A 14,975-nucleotide genomic window follows, 5' to 3' on the forward strand; every position below is an offset into this window, starting at 1 on the left:
GAGTCCATCACCACCAAACCATTATTGTATGAAATGTTAAAGGGACTTACTTAAGAAAAAGATAAAAACTATGAACATTAAAATGGCAATAAAGAGATAACTATCAAGAATTGAATCTAAAAAAAAAAAAAAACCTAAGCAAACGAGCAGAACAGAAACAGAATCACAGATAGAGATTCTGGACAGTGGGGAAGAGCATCTGAGGAAATGGGGGAAAAGGTAAAGGGATTAAAGAGTACAAATTGGCAGTTACAGAATACACAGGTGGATGTTAAGAACAGTATAGGGAATGAAGAAGCCAAAGAACTTACATTCATGACACATGGACATGAACAAAGCGGAGGGATTGCCAAAGGGAGTGGGGCATGCTGGGTGGAGGGGGGCACAGGGGGGAAATCAAGACAACTGTAATAACATAATCACTAAAATATAATAAAAAAATAAATTATTGAAGCATGCTATTCAAAATCAAATTTCTGTTCTCATTACTTCTCAAAACCTGAATGTTTGAATTTATAAAGAGCAATACTATCAATTAGACAATGTGAATTTGTAGGAAATATTTAAAATTCAAATACATACTCCTAAGAAACAATTGTTTAAATGTCATTTGCTAAAGTATAATACTCCTGGAGACTGTCAGTAAAGGTTCAGTCAACATGTATATACGATTGGCACTGTATTATGAGGATAATTTCAATCTTTTATTTTTAACTTATTCCGCAGTGGACACAACCCTGCTGGTACATATGACAAGGTTGTTAGAGGAAATCACTTTCAGTGGCCTTTGGAATAATTTTCTTCTAAAGGCAAGAGGCAAAGTGCATCAGCTCACTTCATCACCTGGCCATCAGTGGACATCTTCACTCATACACATATAAAAATTTCCAAGGCAGTTCTTTTTCTTCCTCTTTATTAAGATTATTGGGGTTAACAAATTATATAGGTCTCAGGTACACAATTCTACAACATATCATCTGTACACTATAGTGTGTGTTTGTCACCCCAAGCCAAGTCTCCTTCCATCACCATCAATCCCCCTCATACCCTCCTCTACGCCCTTCCATCCCCACACTGCTCTTGGCAATTACTACACTGTTTCTGTGTTCATGAGTTTTTTTCTCCTTTTTTGCTCAATTACTCACCCCATGACAGATTTCAGCCTGCTCTCTATGAGTCTGTCTCTATTTTGCTTGTCAGTTCACTTCGTTCATTAGATTCCACATATGAGTTGAAATCATATGGTATTTGTTTTCCTCTAATGCATTTATTTCACTTATCATGTTAGCTGTCCAAAGTCTCATATTAGGCTGTGCTAATTAAACTTTAAGAAAATATTCTACTTCCTCAAGTTCGATGTGGCCATTCTTTGTTACATTCTGATTGAAATAATTTACTTAAGGTGCAATTTGCTAATAATCTTAGTCTAAATTTACTAATATCAACCAGGAGGGTGAAAATACTCTGCTAACTTGTCAGAAAAATAGGGAAAATGGTATCTCATTTCAGAAATATGTAGAAATCACAAGATGAAAGCCATGTGATTATTTTGACAACTTAAGTTTAGATTTTACCCTCAAAAAGCAACTATTTTATAATTCATACTGATGAATTTCAGCAACATAAAATTATCATTTAAATTCCTATGAGTACCATTTTATGACTGCTATTTAATATGCATTCACTCCGAATATATCTATGAACTCAATGCAAATTTAATGCAATTTGAAAACACTTTGTATAAAATGACAATAAATGGGGTACTTACACTTCTGTATTTCACAATGTATTCCAAAATAGGGGCCCCTCCATCATCCTGCTTGGTGATACTGAGTTTAAAGCTCTTCCCACTGCTTGGCTGCCCATGTATGGATGGCGGGCTTGGTTCACCTAAATATGCAATACAACATTCTTGATATTTGCACACACCTCAGGTACCAAGAGAAACTACATTTCAATAAAAGTAACAATCATATAATGAAAATATATGATAAACCTAGATTTAACACTTATTTGCCCTTTTTTTGTGATATAACCTCTGATCATCTTTCTTCCCATCCAAAAAGCAGCAACATTCATAACTCTAGTTATGACAAAATTCTGAAAGCTCAGGATCAAATATATTGTTTACATTGATGTCAAAATGCTCTGAGTATAGTACTACTATATACAAGTATAAAAATGATTTATTAAAGTGTATAATCCTATTTATTTTATTCATGTAAATTTAGTTTGTAAAGATTTTGTAACTGATAAATAATATAAACATATGAAAGCATCAAACTGTACAGTATATGTCCCTACCAGGAAAAAGAATGGTTTAGCAATTAGTTATCTGCTTTTATGAACATTTTTAAACTACATACAGTTGTGAATAAAGAAATTTTGTTTTATCCAATCTTAAAACCTGCATTTCAATATATTTTTTCTTCTATTATCATCAACTTACTTGTCTATGATACTTTTCTTCACAGTAAGATGATTTATAATACAGAAACTTGGAATATTTTGAATATGAATAAGGACCCACTAAAGTGTAAGGATGCCAACGCTGCTTTGGCAACAGAAATGGGGGTTCTCTGCTGTGTGTCAATGACGGGGTGTGACTGGGCACACATTGGTTTCCTCTGTATCTGTCTCCTCCAGTTCCCTACAGACATGGGTATAGATATGAACATGGTAATACTATAAAACTAGTAGAAGACATGCTTTAGTTTGCAGGGCTCCAAACTCTGGTCGTATTTGGTCTACTGAGAGGAAAGCCAACACAGACAAACTAAGCAGGATGGAGTAAAGAGGACTGCAGGCCCCCAAACTTGGAGAACCAGTTTTTTTCCCCCAGCAAGTTATCTATATATCTAACGTGGTGTGTACAGCTTTAAGCAAGTGTGCAGGTTATTTGTGAGAAGGGAATTATTTAAGGAAATACAACAATTGGGTGTCTGGGCATGTAAGTGTATAATAAAATAGCCTTGTATGGTATAGCCACATAGAAACTAAGTGAATAGGAGAACTGGAAAGTGATTGTTCATGAAAGCGAATAAAATTAGCATGCAGATAGTATGACATGACATGACTTATAACAATACAATGTGTTTTTGATAAATAAAACTGTTAAAACAAGTGCAATAATTTTTTTTTAAAAAGACTTAGTAAGAAATTATGTAGAAATCTACAAGATGATGTTATACTCAGGTGGGTTAGCATCTTTCTAAACTGAATTTTAGAATTTAGATGTACAATATAAATTTATATAATATTATTTTAATACTTTTAATATGGTTATAGCATTTTGAGGTAATAATTATAATATAGAAACTGTATTTTTAGTAACAAATGTTTTAAAATACATAATTTAAACACAAGTCAAATCTGTGATTCCATTACAATTGCTACTTCATTTGGAAAAAAAAAATTTCAAAACAATTGTAGCTATATCAGAGAGAAACTGATTAAAATATTGGGTTTTATTAGCAATTCCTACAAAATGTTTATGCAAAAATAATAAGAAATAGTAACAGGTAGTTATGATATATTAAGTATTTTGTGTACATTATCGCATTTAAACTTCAAAATAAATCTTGAGAAACAGTTGAAACACATATTTATTATTAAGGAAAACTCAATGTCTGTACCCTCAAAGTGCTCACTGGCTAGGGCAGAGGCTTGCAGGTTAACAGAAGTATACTAAGAGATTAGAAGTGTTTTCATTTAAAAGGGAAAGAGAAAAAAGGGGACAAGTAAGAGAGATGGGCTTTCTGGTGGAAACACCAGAAAGGGTGTCCTATGAATGAATGAAAGTCTGTGTAAATGAAGAAAATAAAAATTAGAGCGGTTAGCCAAGGTCTTAGAAACTATCCTGAATTCACCAGAGGCTGACATGCAGTGACCCTGGAACTTATAAAATGAAGAGAAATAGACAAAATGCAATCTTTAGTTCAGCCCACTGATGCAGAGAGCAAGGTGGCCACTGAGGGAAGGGTGTGAGGGTGGCAGACGGGTTAAAGGGTGGCGTTGTTGAGGATTATAAGTAGAGAAGAGACAGGTTTCTTTAAATGTCTGTAAGTCACTCTAGACTCATTTTAATCTGGAGGTAGGATTATGAACCAAGATGTATTTGCGGTCCTGCTGGTGAAAAAATAACGAGCAACTAAAGAAGACACTAGCATTGGGAATGGAGAATAGGGAACCCGTCTAACTGATGTTCAGACAAGCAGAAAAGAACTGGTCACAGATTGGGATAATAGAATTTAGGTGGCAAACTGGACTATGCTAATATATATGTATGTAATAGGCAGGGCTAATATATATGTATGTAATACGCAGGGCTATGCATAGATTTTATAACAGCATTTTAGTCACACTCAATTTTTCTCACATGTTAAAGCAATTTATTCAACATGAAAGAAATGTAAGTCCTTTTAAATTTGTCTTAGCTTCATACAAACACAATTGACTTATAACACCCCGAAACAGGATGGGAATGAGAACAAGGTTACAACAATTATTCTTCTGCAGTCACCAATATAAGGATTAATTCAATGCTGTATCCCCCCCAACACTCAGGGCCGATATGATTTATGGGATAAAGGCAATAATCATCCCTCATCAAAAAATAGAATACCGGGCATATGACACATACTTTTCTACTCCCTCACAGAATATAGTCTGAGCACTACAATCCAATGAATCAGACATTGAAGAAGTCGGACACCTTCTGATGGGGCCAAGTTCCTTAGAGCAGTTTTACAGCCCATACTGCCGTGCAGATTTCCTGTTCTGCCTTGCTCCAGAGCAAAGTTATATTTATGAATCTAGATGCCGCCATAGTCAGAAAGTACTTCAACAGAGACATAATTCACGTCCCCTAAGTGTTGAAACATCTCCTTTCGTTGTAAAATCCCAGTTAAATTTGCAAGTGAATAAAATGGCCACGGTGGACGTAAGAGAGAGGAGTACTTACGAACTGGCAGTGTTTGGAAGATTTCTATTTTACTGTAATCCCCTTGCCCTTTCCCATTTACAGCTGCAACTCTGATTTCATACGTTGTGTTTGGTTCCAGGTGGCTCAAAACAACCATTGCTAGAAGAAAAAATATACATGTATGCCTATGATTAATGCATTTTAATAAGCAAACAAATCAACCGACTGCAAAGCTGAGTAAAAAACTTCACAGTAAATCTTTCCATAAATACCTGAAAAAGATAGAAAATACATATAAGGAGAATGCTTTGTGAATAGTCTTCTTCACCTCTTTTAGCTTTCTCACTTAATGCAGCAGATTTCAAATAACAAAATGGATAGTTTCTTTTGCAGCACTTATCCTCACAAAGTAGAATCCTTTCATCCTTTTAATATTCATGAAATGAGAGTGATTTAAATAAAAACATTTTTACTGTATGCATCCCAAATATTTTGTCTACTCCAAAAAGAATTTAATACGTAGAACTCTGGCTTCTGGTATAAGGTGTTTTAGTCAGGTCCAAAAGTGTCGCAAAGTGGACTCAATAGCGAAGTAAGCCATTTATCTGATAATCTCAAATCAAATCTAATTGTTTTTAATGCCAGTTTGAAGGTTATCATCTCCTGTATCATCTCTCTGAATTTCTTCTCTATTATACACTGCACCAGACCTGGATTCTAAATGACCCCAAGAGGAAAAAACAATTTGAAAAAGTAAAGGGATGTAAACATTGTTAGAAATATATCCTGGGTCATGTCAACCCCTTTAATTTGCCAGAGAATTTTGGATACAATTGCAGATATCAAAATATTATATCTTTACAAATTCCTCTACGAAACTAAAAAAAAACAACTCGATAGTTGCCTCCATCGTTACTGCTTTTGCTAAACCGAGAAAAATTAACTAGTAGAAATGACAATACCTTGACTAGCAAGGAAATGGAAGTTATTCCTGATTTACATAATTACTGCAAGTCAAAATGATCAATTCAGTGAGAAAAAGACAAAATCAATCATAAAATAAAATATTAAGCTATAGGTAACTTAAATCATATCTTTAGGGCTATTTTTTTACATGAACCGTGACTGAAGACTGTAGACATTCAATAAAATTCCAATATAATTTATTAACATATTTCCAATAATTACATTATCATATACATTCACTAGATATTAAATTTCACTTACTTTATATGGACACACCTAATGACTTTGTTTTGATACTTCTTTACTGTCCATTCTTTTCCCCAATATTCATGATCCTAACATATGTTTTAGCTTTTTAATTATAATTATTTATTATTTATTAAATCACTTACTAAACTATAGAAAATAAAGCTGTTGGGTGTACTGTATAGATGTTTTGTCTAAAACTCAGAATTTAAAACATATACAATTTATATATTTTTTACATGTACCCCCTATATTTTATTATGTATACCACATTAGTAATAATAATAAAAATACATAGTTTAGATATTAAGGTATTCAGCCATGTACTATAAAAATAGTGACACTTATTGAAGAAGATACAGGAAACATTGTACACAGGACGGTGACATCTCAGTCCCCTTCAAAATAGGCACCTTGGGACCTCACACAGTTCTCCCAGTCGCCATCAGCTGCCCCATCCTATCTTCTGGAATCTCATCAATGGTCTGAAATCTCTTTTCTTTCAAAGGTGATTTTAGTTTTGTGCAAAGCCAGAAGTCACACAGTGCCAATAAGGGGACTGAGATTTGATGTTTCGCCAAAAATCTCTGCACAAGACATGATGCAGGAATGAGCACATTGCTGTGATGAAGCTGCCAATCACCAGTTGCCCACTGGTGTACTTTTCTAAATCATCTGAATCATTTCAGTGGAGGAATGTTCAAGCTTCATGAAAAATATGATGCGGATTCATTGCTCTACTTGCTTACTCATTTTGAATGCCACGGTCACACAGTACACACACTCTCTCAAGGGTGTCTACTGCCCTCATTGACTAGTACAGTGTTCATGCATGTACATTCCAGTCCACTCTACTTGGCTGCCAGGTCACATTAGTTACATTGATGTCATGCAACTGTCATCAATATATTAACAATGGCTGTTTTTTTTTACGGACAGATCTCATTGTGTGGGGTGTGTATGAGTGTGTGGCATATAAATATTTGGCATACAATCCCTTCACCTTTTCTCCCAGCACAATCCAAATCCCCATCTCTCTATCAGCTATCAGTCTGTTTTCTGTATCTATGAATCTGTTTTCAATTTTGTTTGTTTAATTTGTTCATACAAGTGAAATCATATGGTATTTGCCTTTTTCCAACTGGCATATTTTACTTAGCATAATGTTCTCCAGGTCCATTCATGCTGTTGCATAATGTAATATTTCAATGAGGTGGGGGGAGACAGAGGAGGGGAAAAGGGGGAAAAATGGGAATGGAAAGATACTTGACTTTGGGTGGTGGACACACAATACAATAAACAGGTAGCGAATTATAGAATCGCATTTCTGATACCTATATAATTATATCAAGCAAGTCACCCCAATAAATTTAATGAAGATTAAAAATAAATATAAAATAAAGAATTAATATTTTATCAATTACTCTAGTTAATTAATATGAGAAATTTAAAACCAAAGTGAACTGGGCCTACTGTTCTGCAGATATTAAAGCCTGATAAAAGAATAATTGTTCCTCAGAGCTTGTAATAAAAATGCTTAGTCCCTTGGTCTATCAACATTGTTTTGGAGCAGTTAATGTTCAATGTGATGTCGTTGAGCTGTTGGTGTTTGATTATCCTGTTTACTCTTTTGGAGAAAGACTTGATGTAGCATGGGGTTTCTAGACTCATGCAGGAACTAATAAACTGTAATAACCTTTGCAATAAGGCACTGTAGTGAGGCATGCTTTAGGCCCATGAAAGTGTTCAGTGAGCTCTGGGCCCGATTCCACTGCTGACTGAAGTCCAACTCACTCCTAAGTCTGAGTTGGTCTCTCGATCTTTAAATAAATAGACCTATATTCAATGGTCCTTATTGATAACATTAATTAAGAAAAGCAGTAAGTTTTAAAGCATACACTTTTAATGGTAAATAAAATCCTTCATAAACCTGAAGTGTGGGGATCATACTTATTTTTTTAGGTTAAAATGAATAAACAATAGAATCATCAAAGTATGAGAACATATTGAATCAAGGAAAAGTGAGGTTATTACTTAGATTAAATAAAACCATAACATGCCTCCCCCATGAAACAAACAAACAAAAAGCAACTCCACATTTTACTGGAATTATCTGAGTATTTCAATGCACAGCTTTTTCTGGCTTAGATTATCAGCAAAATTCTTCCTCTAACATTTCACAGAGATTATTAGGGCCTTTGAGTGACCCCACCTATTGGCAAGAGAAAACCTACTTATTTAATATAATCTATTCAAAATTGATATTTCCCTGTATTCCTTCACATTTTTCTATTCTCACTGTCAAGACCCTCCCATTTACTGACCAAGTGTCAGAGCAGAGTGGTTTGTGGCGGAGAGGACCAAAGAGAATAAAATGATGTCTGAACTGGTCATCCAGCCCTAGGCTACAATCCTCAAAGGTAAAATGGATGAGGGGAGGACAAGAAGCTTCAAAGTTACAGGGGAGTTGCTTGGAAGTAAACCTACTGATGCAAGTTTTCCAAAGTTTATATACAAGGGAAAGTCAGTTTCTTTTTCAGTTCTAACTCCAAAAGTTTTATTACAATAACCTTTATTATGAGGGTTATTAATATTGTATGAACATAAAGACTATTATGTGAAATAGAAAGAACTCTATAAATTGACACCAAATTGGAGGTAAAGAAAAAAAGATTCAGGGGAGGCAAAGCCCAGATTGGTACTTTGACTTGCAGATGAGAGGATGCATACATTAAATCATCCATAATGTAATGGCTTATTACCAAACAGGGGGTTTTGAATACTCAAGGTAGGGACTGAAAGCAAACCACCACTTGAAACACAAAGGCTCTGTACTCTATAATAGTCATATCTCAAATTAGAAACATCATTAATGTAAGATTTTCTTTCCCCACCTGTGCCCACACAAAAGAACCATAGAACCACAAACTAGGGTGTGGGATGGGTTCTTTCCCTATAATTTATTAGAAACTCAAAATAAAAAACCTGATAAAAGTAATTTATATTAAAAACAACTAAAAGTTTTCTAAAGACCAAGGGCATAAATGAAAGGATTTCATAGTTATATTCAGTCAGCATGATTTGAAAGTCATACAGCAAAAAAAGAATTATAAACAATCACAAGTTGTTTTTTTTTTTCACATGGCAACAGGGGTAGGTACTATAAAGAGTCTGATTTTCCTCACTAATTTAAATATAATTAAAACATACTTAATATATTGAAATATAATTGAGTTTCATAAGTGACCATTTTGTCACCTAGCTATAGATGCAAAATACAAGAAAATATTGAAACATATTTTAAAAAAATGAAGTTAAAATGGCAAATGACAGGAAGATATGACCTTTAAATATCATTTTACAAGAGTGGAAATTATCAAACTAGAGGGAAAAAATTGTAGTTGCATTCCCTCTTTAAGAAGGGAATCAGACTGTATTAAAGGAAGCTGAACAAATAAGTTTTTATTTGTTCAGATAATGTATTGTAAATCCTTCACCTTTGGTTGTCAGAAGAAGCAGAGAGTACAGAATATTTATGACCCATGGAGTAAAATAAATTACGTATTTGCAAACTAATTAGGCTGAGCGAGCTTCTAACGTGAGATTGAATTTAGCCACGCTTTCTTCTGCACTCTTGTAAAGCCTGGGTCTCTCCATGGGGTTTTCCCGCCAATCAGTATGAGCAGATAAGGACTCCCTGGCTGTGGAATTGCTGTCTCACTGACATAAAATGGAACTGTTCAAGTTGTCACGATCTGTGAAACATGGCAGATAACTATGAGAAATCACAACGCTTAGATGGAGCAGAACTAATCATTCAAAATTACACTTGCTGTTAATCTCCTTAGATCTGGAAATACAGTGAAGACCCTGAAATCTCTCAACAAAAAATAGCCTTTATTTTCTAAACAAAAACAATCCCCGACCCCCCCCCCCCCACCAAAATGCTTTTTTAATTAGAGGAAAAAAATCTCCAGTTCTCTTCCGCAGGAGTTTGTAACAGGCTTGAATGTAGAACTTTTTAATACTTTGACTCCACTTATTTTTTACAAGCATAAGACTAACTCAAAGGATAATTACTTTACTAGTGCAAAGTGTCCTGTAAGTTTTCTTAACCTTTTGAGTGCCATGTGTAATTGCTAAAATTCGTGTGAGAAATACCAGGCTATTTTGCTGAGAAATACAGAGTTTATGAAAAAATGCCTATAAAAGCATTAGTATACATAATAATTCGCTGAAAATCTCATGACAGACACAGTAAATATACTCTTCTTTTGCAAGCAGTGTTCTTTGACACAATTTAACAAAACATTTATTGCATAAAATTACTTTGCTTTTGAAGTATAATATATGGCATAATATTAAACCTATGATTACAATTTGAAAAAACACATAGCAACATGGATAACAAGCAAGAGGTATGCCAAATATTGCATACATTTTTGGGAAAAGAAAAGGAAACTTCATGACATACAAAAAATGAACACAAACGGCATTCACACTAGAGACATATATCAATAGATATCAACAGTGAAAAACAGTTTATAAACAAAAATGAAATGCAAAAACAATACAATAATAGTAAAATGTTTATATATTAACATTTGTGGCTATTGACGCATCTTGGGTGCAGCCCTTTGCCACATCTCTCACATACTGTTCTTGACCTGATTTTTCTTTCCGGTGTTGAACATTCCTTACACAATCTTACCTTTCTTTCTGGAAGCATCTTTACTCCATACATGTGAGAGGGACCTGGTGGATTTTCTTCATTGCTGGATTTGTTAACAATATCTCTAACCTCATGCCATCCTCTGGCAAGCTCTTCTATTATGGAGGTGTTGAAGTTCAATCAAGACATTGATTTGTTCCCACCTAAAATATTTTTCTTTAAAGAATGTATGCATTCAGCAGCATTCTTGATAATACATTGAACACAGCCTTCTTCCAATACTTTAGTGTTCTTCTTTCATTGAAATACACGTAATGCATCATATCAGACATGCTTATGCCTCCCGTGTATCAGTTGTATTCCAATGTAATATCTGGGTTGGAAATTGGTGCCATATTTATTTTTGATGCTATGTTCAACACTGTTGGACCTGAATAAAAGCTAAGGAGCAATACCCGCTTTTTTATATTTATTTTCCCTAAACCCACACAGTAACAGGAAGGCATTTCTAAAAAATCTTACCTCTTCCACACTGAACTTTTGTAGAATCTGGTGTGGGAGAAATTTTTGATTCCTATCAAGTGTTCCTGTAATGTATGTCCTTACTGAGTAGAGGTACCTAGCCAGGGGAACCAAACTAAATAAATTATTGCAAAAGATGTGGTAACCTTTTTCATATAATTTCCTATGGTAAGCAATTTAGTTACTACAGTATAGGCCAAACCATGGTTTTACACAGAATCTTTGTCTGTATTACTCTTTGCTCCAAGGTAAGCACAGAATACAAGACAGTAATTTGAGACTGCATCACACATCATCCAGAATTTTACTCCCCAGCGATGATGGTGTTCATTTGGCAAGTACTGCAATAATCTGCTGTGACTTTTGGTTCCAACCAAACTCTCATCAACAATCAATTGTTGGCGGGGAGTATAATAATGCCAAAAGATACGATTGGCCTGATCAACTCTTGGCTGAAATTTAGCACATGGGTCATAAGATGGATCATCAGGAGCTGGGAATTTGGATTTGTCTACAAGATGAAAAAACCTCGGCAATAACTGAAATCGGTCGAGAGAACATGTGCCAGAACCAAGGAGTTGACAAAGATTTCTTTTTCAACCAGTAGCTGTACATGCTTGGTTTAGCCATTATGCTCATGTTCAGGATACAAGCCATAAAAGCTTTTATTTCTACAACTGTCGTTGGTTTCCAAGAATTCACTTTAGAATTAGGGGATACGTTTTTGTGTGACTGAAGGTGCTGTTGTGCATGTCTGTCGGTTTCAGTGACCATCAGCTTCAGCAGCACTTCACTGAAAAAGAGATGAAAATAAGCAATTGGCGTAGAATCAGTCAGAGGGCTGCTTCAGACGTGGAAGCTCTGCAAACTGATGCTGACGTTGTGCTGTGCCCTGCCCTTCTGCGTCCCTCTCAGCCCAACAGCTTTCACTGGCAGCACTTTCAGAAGAAGACGGTCCAGATTCATCTTCACTTACTTCATCTTCAGATGCGCTGCTTTCAAGATCACTTATCACAAAATCGCTGTCACTCGATTCATCGCTGACCAATTTAGAAATTTCTCCTTCACGCAAAGTTTCCTTTCTCTTCATTGGGGCACTCATTTTCAGTTTTTCTATAAATGTCTTTCCAATATAAAAAAAGCCCGGGCACAAAATGAATGATTACTGGTCGTAAGAAACGTATAAGATCACTCCCTGGCTAAAGTTCAACTGAATCCTTTTCTTCATCTACAACTCTCGAAAGTAGTTTTCCTCTTGCAGCACAAAAGAATGATCCACTCTAGTATAAGAATGCCAGTTCACCCAGAGGTTAACAACTTTTGATACTTTTTATTCAAAGCAGAAGAAAGTGCGCGTTTACCACAAACACCATCTGGCAATGGTGACATTCGAATCTGCTCGATGCAGAGAGAGACTAACTTTCATTGGTTTACAACCTAAGAGATACCTTGAGAGCCAATGCAGCACTTCCCATTTCTGCAGCAAACAACGTTCCCTTCATTCAGAAAGGCTGACTCATTGTCAGAAGATATCAGGTCCTTATCTCTCCAGATGAGGGGGTCAAAAGTTCAAGGACGCTCTGTGATTCCATTGCTGGTAAAATGGACCTAAGTAAGATGGAGCACTTCGCATTTCCTCAGCAAACAGTGTCCTCTCATCACAAAGACTGACTCATTGTAAGATGGTATAAGGTCCCCCACTCTATATCATATCCATATTCAGGTTCCTACCTCTCCATATGAGGTGGTCCTATGCCTCGAGGACTCTCTGCGTTTCCTTTGCGAGAGCAATAAACCTACACTGCAGAGAGGCCAGAAAAAATGCTAACGCTGTACCATGAAGCAATGAAAATGTTCATTAGCAAAAGCTTCCTTATCGTGCACACTGCATAGAGATTCGATGATTATTGCAAAGATAATATGAAATTAAAAGGACCATTTAAAATGTAAGTAAAAATTATAACAGAATTAATATGTCAGTATTTGAACAACAGTCAAAATTTGAAATTTGGATCAACATGAGAAAAATTATATCAATATATATAACCTGAGGTATAAAAAAAGAGAACAAAATGTAAAATACAAATTATTCCATTGTTATTTACATTTATAGCCATCGGGCAAAGAGTCGCTGGGAAGGACTCAGGCACTTTTGGGGAAAATTTTCAGCATCGCTCACAGCAATGTTGGCACTCAAAGGGTTAAGTTTTTGTATGTGATCATCTAAGGTCAATTCTACTTTACTTACTTTTGATATTTTAAATTTGCTGTTTTGTACAAATTACATTGTGTTTCAAGATTCCATTAGTTGCAAAAGAATAGGATATCAACTTCTTAAAAGTACCTTAAGATTTTTATGAAAACCAATATATAATTGATAGGATATATAATTTCATAGAAGTAACATTTATGAATAAATTCTTTGTAACACATTATTCAAATGGCTACATAATTTGGTGAATGGTAGAAAGAAAAATTAATCAAATGATTATGTGTTATTTGTGTGGGGATTTTACATAAAACAGTATGTTGATGATACTATTTTAAGATCACAACTCGTCTTTTCTAAACATGCATTTTCTCCTTATTGTGCTGTTTTTTATGTCTTTTTCATGCTGAGTATAAACTATGCATAGTCATTAACAAAAATTTAATAACTGAATTTTAACTCACATGTTATTTTACAAAGGAAGTACCTACTGTCCCTTAGACTCAAATAGCTTTGCCTTGGATTATACTCCCTATATCAGACTTTGATTTAAGAACAGTACAGTTCCATCAAAAATATATGTTTAATAGCAATTCATATATTTTCACTTTAAAAGTTTTCATTTAAAAGAAAACTCAAAATAGTACTTCAAAATTTCATTAGTTTATAGGCATTTCTATTAGTTCTAATCAATTGCTGATTGTTTTTTTAGTCAAAATATAGATAGTTTATTCAATAAGTGGTGTTGGGAAAATCAGACAAATATGTGCAGAAAAACAAAACAAGATCACCTTCTTATGCCACACATAAGAATCGATTCAAAATGGATTAAACACTTAAATGTTAGACTCAAAACCAAAAAAATCCTACAAGAACACATAGGCAGTAAAATCTTAGATATTGCTTGTAGTAGCATATTTTATCTTATATATCTCCTCAGGCAAGATAAACAAAAGAAAAAAGTAAACATGGGATTATATCAAACTAAAAAGTTTTTTAAAGCAAAGGAAAGCATCACCAAAATAAGAAGCCAACCCACAGTACGGGAGAACATATTTGCCAATACATCTGATAAGGGGTTAATATTTAAAATGTAAAAAGAACTTATAAAAATTAATACCAAAAAAAAAAAAAAAAAAAAAAAAAAACCTAACAAACAGCCCAATTAAAAAATGGGCAAAGGACCTGAATAGGCACTTATCCATAGAGGGCACACAGATGGGTCATAGGCATATGAAATTATGCTCAATTTCACTAATCATCAGATAAATGGCAATTAAAACCACAACAAAATATCATCACATACTTGTCAGAATGGCTCTCACCAATGAATCAACAAACAAATGCTGGCAAGGATGCGGAGAATACAGACTGGTGCAGCTACTGTGGAAACCAGTATGGAGATACCTCAAAAAACTAAAATAAAAAATGGAACT

The 14,975-nt window shown here is 34.6% G+C and overlaps 1 protein-coding gene across 1 annotated transcript in view; it reads right to left on the reverse strand.

The window, feature by feature from the left end:
• Positions 1-14,975, reverse strand: part of NCAM2 (neural cell adhesion molecule 2) — a 421,403-nt gene that overhangs the window by 40,895 nt on the left and 365,533 nt on the right. Inside the window, exons 13-14 of the mRNA XM_090270318.1 lie at positions 4,964-5,083; positions 1,769-1,890 (exon numbers count right to left, since the gene is read on the reverse strand). Coding sequence (XP_090126444.1) covers positions 1,769-1,890; positions 4,964-5,083 — 242 coding nt within the window. The remainder of the gene's footprint in view (positions 1-1,768; positions 1,891-4,963; positions 5,084-14,975) is intronic.

Source organism: Furipterus horrens, unplaced genomic scaffold, assembly GCF_987537825.1.
Source record: "Furipterus horrens unplaced genomic scaffold, mFurHor1.1.pri manual_scaffold_1, whole genome shotgun sequence".
Taxonomy (NCBI): Eukaryota; Metazoa; Chordata; class Mammalia; order Chiroptera; family Furipteridae; genus Furipterus; species Furipterus horrens.